Genomic DNA, 6,667 nt, shown 5'->3' on the forward strand with positions numbered 1-6,667 from the left:
TCCTCTTCTCCTGGAATGTCGTGGTCCTCTTCTCCTGGAATGCCGTGGTCCTCTTCTCCTGGAAAGCCGTGGTCCTCTTCTCCTGGAAAGCCGTGGTCCTCTTCTCCTGGAAAGCCGTGGTCCTCTTCTCCTGGAAAGCCGTAGTCCTCTTCTCCTGGAATGCTGTGGTCCTCTTCTCCTGGAAAACCGTGGTCCTCTTCTCCTGGAAAGCCGTGGTCCTCTTCTTCTGGAAAGTCATGGTAGTCTTCTTCTAGAAATCGGTGAGCCTCTTCTCCTGGAATGCCGTGGTCCTCTTCTCCTGGAATGGCGTAGTCCTCTTCTCCTGCAAAGCCGCGGTACTCTTCTCCTGGAAAGCCGTGGTCGTCTTCCCCTGGAAAGCCATGGTACTCTTCTTCTGGAAAGCGGTGGGCCTCCTCTCCTGGAATGCCGTGGTCCTCTTCTCCTGGAAAGCCATAGACCTCTTCTCCTGGAAAGCCGTAGACCTCTTCTCCTGGAAAGCCGTAGACCTCTTCTCCTGAAAAGCCGTAGACCCCTTCTCCTGGAAAGCCGTAGACCTCTTCTCCTGGAAAGCCGTAGACCTCTTCTCGTGGAAAGCCGTAGACATTTTCTCCTGGAATGCCGTAGACCACTTCTCCTGGAAAGCCGTAGACCTATTCTCCTGGAAAGCCGTTGTCCTCTTCTCCTGGAAAGCTGTCGTTCTCTTCTCCTGGAAAGCTGTCGTTCTCTTCTCCTGGAAAGCTATGGTCCTCTTGTCCTGGAAAGTCATGGTACTCTTCTTCAGGAAAGCGGTGGGCCTCTTCTCCTGGAAAGCGGTTGGCATCTTCTCCTGGAAAGGCTTTGTTCTCTTCTCCTGGAAAGCCATGATCCTCTTCTCCTGGAAAGCCGTGGTCCTCTTCTCCTGAACAGTCTTGGTACACTTCTCCTGGAAAGACGTGGTACTCTTTCCCTTGAAAGCGGTGGGACTCTTCTCCTGGAAAGCCGTGGTCCTCTTCTCCTGGAAAGGCGTGGTACTCTTCCCCTTTAAAGCGGTAGTCCTCTTCTCTTGTGAAGTCATGATCCTATTCTCCCGGAAAGCCGTGGGCCTCTTCTCCTGGAAAGCCGTGGTACTCTTCCTCTGGAAAGTCACGGTCCTCTAACTCTGGAAAGTGATGGTACTCAAGAGAAGCGATGGGCCTCTTCTCGTGGAAAATCGTAGTACCCTTCTCCTGGAAAATCGTCGTCCTTTCCTCCTGGAAAGTCGTGGTACTTTTCCTCTGGAAAGTCATGGTCCTTTTCCTCTGGAAAGTGATGGTACTCAAGAAAAGCGATGGGCCTCTTCTCGTGGAAAGTCGTGGTACCCTTCTCCTGAAAAATCGTCGTCCTTTCCTCCTGGAATGTCGTGGTACTCTTCCTCTGGAAAGTGATGGTACTCAAGAAAAGCGATGGGCCTCTTCTCGAGGAAGGTCGTGGACCTCTTCTCCTGGAAATATGTGGCCCTCCTCTCCTGGCATGCCGTGATCCTCTTTCTTCGGAAAGTTGACAGCCCTCTTTTGCTGAAAAGTTGCAGTCCTCCCTTGGACAGTCTTGATCCCTTTTTCCTGTATACCCACCTGAAACGCTATTGAAAAAAAAATGAATAAAAGGAGTGTATTTTAAATATTCAACTGTTCATTACCCTTCTCATCGAAACGTTTCCTCTGGATTCTTCATGTTCTGGTACATATTGAATTCACTAGTAGGGTCGCTGTACTCTTCTCCCAGATCGCTGCGGTACTCTCTTAATAGCCTCGCTACTTTTCTCCTCTTGAGCTTTCGTCCTGGAACTGTTCTGTTTTTTTGTGTAGATTTTGATGTTCTATCTTCCTGAATAAATGGGCTCTTCTGTTTGAGTAGTGTAGTTATCTTCGTTCCGTACTCTTCTGGAATCCTACTCCACTTCTGGAAATTTCGCATCACGTCACAGATAATTCCTGGAAAGCTGGAGCGTGTTCTCCTGGAAAGCATTGCCCTTTTTTCCTGACCGTGTTGTGTCCTGGATAGCCTTCTCCTCCCCTCATAGAAAGCCGTAATATTCTTTCATATAGTTCCCCTGGAAAATTTCCGTTTCGTCATCTGGGTAGCTGCGTTCTGCTGGGAATATGTTCTGACACGTTTCTGCTGAACCCCTTTTGAACAGGTTTTCTGCTAAAAGGCACCTCTACCTCTGTAAAACATCTTCGGAATCCGCTATATGGCGATCGATTCGTCAATGTCTTCCTTATATCCATCAATTTTTCTTGAGTGGGCGGAAAGGACCAGAGTGCCAACAGGTCCTTCTTGGTAAACTAAATGGTTATGTCCTTGAGGAATTTCTTTTTGGAGGCATACCGGTGAAAACGGATAAATTCAACAACCCATGCCTAAAACATTTGGCGTCTACGATTCAACAGACGCCTCCTTCCTAGAAGATTTTTCTATTCGTCTCCAATGCGCTTGCGCTTTTGATATTCAGTGAAGACTTCATTGACGGTTTTGAAGCAAGTTCAGAAAATCATTAATCGATTTCAATCATCTTCGGAAACTGAAACAGGGCCAATCAGATACATTCAGGATTCATTGAACAGGTGTGTATAACGACGTTGATGGCTACAACGGAATATGCGATTCTTGGTGTTATGTCTTCGGAGACTGGGATAGTTGTTATCTTCTTCTCTGCTACGCTACTCTTCTCTGTAAATTCACAGCACAACATCGAAATCCATTCTCTACATCCTCATTTGCCTAGCCAATATTAATGTTCGGTCTTATAATTTTTGGTTATATTCAGCTCGGTTCAATCAAGTCAACACTCTTGGTGCCTAAAACAGAATTTTTCATTAATTAATCACATCATTTCACGTTTCAAATTTTCAAACGTACCGTTAATCTTTGGTGGCCAAGAAAAAAATTCCTTTCTTCTCAGAAAATCTTCTTTATGACGAAGAAGCGAGCAATGAACTTCTACTTTGTTTATCGGGTGTCACTGAAAAGCCACTACAATATTTCAACCCTTTCTTCTTGTATAACACAATCCACTCTTTTCTGGATAGGAGTTTTTATCCTTTCCCGGAACGTAGCTGGGCCCTTCCTCAAAAAACTTCTTACTCCTCTTCAGCTTTTTCTAGAATACTTTCAATCTGCTGGATGGAAGTGCTTCTTAGAAGCATCGATTTTTCTCAGTTTGCTTCTCTTCTTGTGATTTGGTATAAATATTCAGTTCTATGCGCAGAAGGTATCTTTCATTAACTGTCATTCTTCTTCTAGAAAACTTTGTTCTCCTGCAAGGCTGTGATTCACGAAAGCTTCCCTTCTCTTCCGCTTGGTTCATTGGAAACTGCTTTGTCTCTTTCTGTAGATTTCACGCTTATCCTAACTTTAAATTCGCGTCTTCCTGAGAACCTCCATCCCAGATGTGATTCAGAGATAAAAAATAATTTGTAGATGAGGAATCAATTTCCTACGATAATAGGGAGAAAAGTTGTCTTAGGTAACTATAGAGCGACTTTTTTAGAACACTTGGAAATAGCTTTTTCTTCTCCAGGAATAAACGGATCAGTTAGATAACTTCGTGGTTCTCAGCAAATTTCGTGACTGTTTCCAGATAGTCTAAGGTTCCGAGATGGAAAGAACATCTGCATGCTGCATCCGACCTTTAAATGAAAAACATAAATAGGTAAGGAAATTGAAACTGTCTCAAAAATTTGAAAATAACTCCAATAGTACACTAACCAGAATTGAATTCATTCTATGATGTAATAAAAAAAGGAAGATATACAAAAATATTGAATTTAACGTATAGTTCATACCTCTTTTTCCATAAATTGCTTCTTGGAACACAGCGTATTTATGGGAACCCGTGCGGTATACTTCCTGGGTCTCTCTCCTCCCAAAAAATCGCAGTCACTTCTCTTAGAATCTCTTTTTCTCGGAACCCTTGCAGTAATTCACTCTTAAGCATTTGTTCTTTTCTTTCGAGGAAATTCCGGACTTCTTCTAGAAACCTGTCTTTGAATATGCCATTTTATCCTGAATAGCTGTTGTTCTTTTCTTCATCAAGAGAGCCTATGCTCTCTTGGTTATCTTCAGGGGAGTCGATTCTTTTTGCTGGGAAACTGCGCACTTCTTCTAGTAAACTATTTTCGTCATCGTCAAAATCTGTCATATTATGCTGTAAAACTGTACTTCTCTTCTCCTGGAAGGCTCTCGTGGTTGCCTTTTGTTTTCTTTCCCTTCTGGGAAACTGCGCTTGGAGTTCTGTTGGCGTCTTTGTGGTAACCTGATATTTTCTGTAACGTTCGACCACTTTGGAAATCAGTTGCCTTTTCCTTCTGGAAACTGCGTCGTTCCCCTGGACTAGGGCATCTTTGTGCAAATGTGCTATACTTTCTTCAGAAGCGGCAGTTCACTTCTCTTGTGACTTCTCTTGTGACGACTACTATCGTAGTCGTCTCCTGCAGAGCAATTTTTTCTGGGAAACTGCAGGGAGTCATTGCTGTGCTCGTGGTGAAGATTTGACATCTCTTCCTTTACCGGTGTGGTTCCCTTCTCCTGAAAGGCAGTTATAGTTCTCTTGTCCTGGAAGGCTTTTGTAGTCCTCTTCTGGAAAGCGTACTCATCCTAGAAAGCCGTTGACGTCTTCGTGAGAATCTTCCCGTTTCTGCTGGAATTCTATCTCGTTCGTTTTCTGGAAAGCAGTCGCCTTTTCTTTCTGAGAAATTGCCTGACATACTATTGGAGTCGTCGTGGAAATATGCCTTCTTTTCCCGGAAAGTCCAAGAAAGCTCTCTAGTATTCTGGAAAGCAGTTATCATATCTGGTAAAACATCGCAATCTTTCTGGAAAGCCATTAGCGTCTCCTTGAAAATCAGCCAGCTTTTCTTGTTTTCGTTTTCTGGAATGCAGTTGCCTTTTCTTTCTAGGAAACTGCCAACTTCGCCTGGAATGGTCGTCGAAATGTGCAGCTTTTTCCTGAAAAGTTGTATTCTAGTACCAGAAAACTTTCGTTTTCATATTATGGAAAGCGGTTGTCTTGTTTCGGAAAAACGGCTCATTCCAGCGCAGCCCTTTCGGAAAGTCATTTGTATCACCGTGAAAATCCGACTTCTATTCCCAGAAAGCTCTCGTCATATTCAAATGCGTTTTTCTAGATAACAGTGCACTCTTTCTGGAAAGCCAATAGCCGTGGAAAACTTTCGTTGCCATGTTCTGGAAAACATTAGTTCTCTTCTCTTGGAGGGCTGTTTTAATCGTCTTCTGGAAGAAAGTGGCCTTTAGTTTCTGACAAACTGCATATTTCTCCAAGAAAGCCGTTGGCGTGAAAATCTGATATTCTGAAAAGCTGTAGTTCTTCTCTTCTTCTGGAAAGCAGTCTTCTTCTTCTTTCTGGTAAACTGTGGTGTTCGAATAGAAAGCTATTGAAGTCTTCGCAGAAATATGTTATATTTCCCTGAAATGCTGTTCTGTACTCCTAGAAAGCTTTCGTTCGCATATTCTGGGAACCAGTTGTTGTTTTCTGGAAACAGCGCACTTCTTCTGGAAAGCCATTGACGTCTTCATAAAACTCTACCACCCTTTCTTGGAAAGCTGTAGTTATTTCCGGTAGAAGACAGTCAAAGTCGTCTTTTTATAGGCAGTTGTCCTTTTCTTCCGAAAAAACTGTAGTTCTCTTCTATTGGAGTTCTGTTACAGTATTCTTCTCCTTTCGGAAGACTGTCGTCTCTCTTCTGGAAAGCAGTTGCCTTTTCTACCTGGGGAACTGCGCACTTCGAATGGAAATCTATTGTAGTCTTCGTCGAAATATTCAATCTCCTAGAAAGCTTTCGTTGTCATATTTTAAAAAGTATTTTTTTTCTGGTCAACACTTCTTGACAAGCCCCAATTTAGTTCTATATTCTTCTGGAATGCTGTCATGGGCGGAGTGGTCGTCTTCAGAAAGATTGTTGTCTTTTCCTTCTGAAGAGCTGTAGTGTTCTCCGCCAGGAAGGCTCCTGTAGTATTCTTCTGGGGGGCACTTATCTTTTGAGTCTGGGAATCGCGTACACTTCTTGGAACGCCGTTAGACACTGCTTGAAAATCAGTCATCTTCTGAAACGCTGTAGTTCTTCTTTACTCTAAGGCTATCTTAGTCGTCTTTTGGAAATCAATTGCCTTCTTCTTCTGGGAAACTTGTCTAGGTAAGCCATTGGCGTCTTCGTGAAACTCTGCCATCTTCTCTTGGAAAGCTGTTGTTCTTTTCTCTTGAAGCTGTCGTGGTCTTAGAGGTTCTCCTGGAAGGAGCTTGTAGTCGTCCCCTAGAAGGCAGATGTGTTTCGATTTTGGGAAACTGCGCATTTGTCCTGGAAAGCCATTGGCGTCTTCGTGAAACTCTGCCATCTTCTCTTGGAAAGCTGTTCTTTTCTCTTGAGTGTAAAGTGAAGTGATTGTCTTTTGAAAGGGAGTTGTTCTTTGCATCAGGGAAGCTGTAGTTCTTCTTTACTCTAAAGCTATCTTAGTCGTCTTTTGGAAATCAGTTGCCTTCTTCTTCTGGTAAACTTGTCTAGGTAAGCCACTGGCGTCTTCGTGAAACTCTGCCATCTTCACTTGGAAAGCTGTTGTTCTTTTCTCTTGAAGCTGTCGTGGTCTTAGAGGTTCTCCTGGAAGGAGCTTGTAGTCGTCCCCTAGAAGGCAGATG

At 43.6% G+C, this 6,667-nt stretch overlaps 1 protein-coding gene across 1 annotated transcript; it reads right to left on the reverse strand.

Annotated features, from left to right (window-relative positions):
• Positions 1-101: 101 nt before the first annotated feature.
• On the reverse strand, positions 102-3,586 carry LOC123308480. The gene is made up of 3 exons (XM_044891141.1): positions 2,878-3,586; positions 1,655-2,816; positions 102-1,597 (listed from the first exon to the last, which is right to left on the reverse strand). Exon 3 carries the CDS (start codon positions 1,052-1,054, stop codon positions 251-253), a length of 804 nt encoding a protein of 267 aa, XP_044747076.1. The 5' UTR covers positions 1,055-1,597; positions 1,655-2,816; positions 2,878-3,586; the 3' UTR covers positions 102-250.
• Positions 3,587-6,667: the final 3,081 nt, after the last annotated feature.

This window comes from Coccinella septempunctata, chromosome 2 (assembly GCF_907165205.1).
Source record: "Coccinella septempunctata chromosome 2, icCocSept1.1, whole genome shotgun sequence".
Taxonomy (NCBI): Eukaryota; Metazoa; Arthropoda; class Insecta; order Coleoptera; family Coccinellidae; genus Coccinella; species Coccinella septempunctata.

Bases quoted from the DNA above. Each gene is read 5' to 3' on its own strand.
- LOC123308480 (XM_044891141.1), bottom strand. From the start codon at position 1,054: ATGACTTCACAAGAGAAGAGGACTACCGCTTTAAAGGGGAAGAGTACC.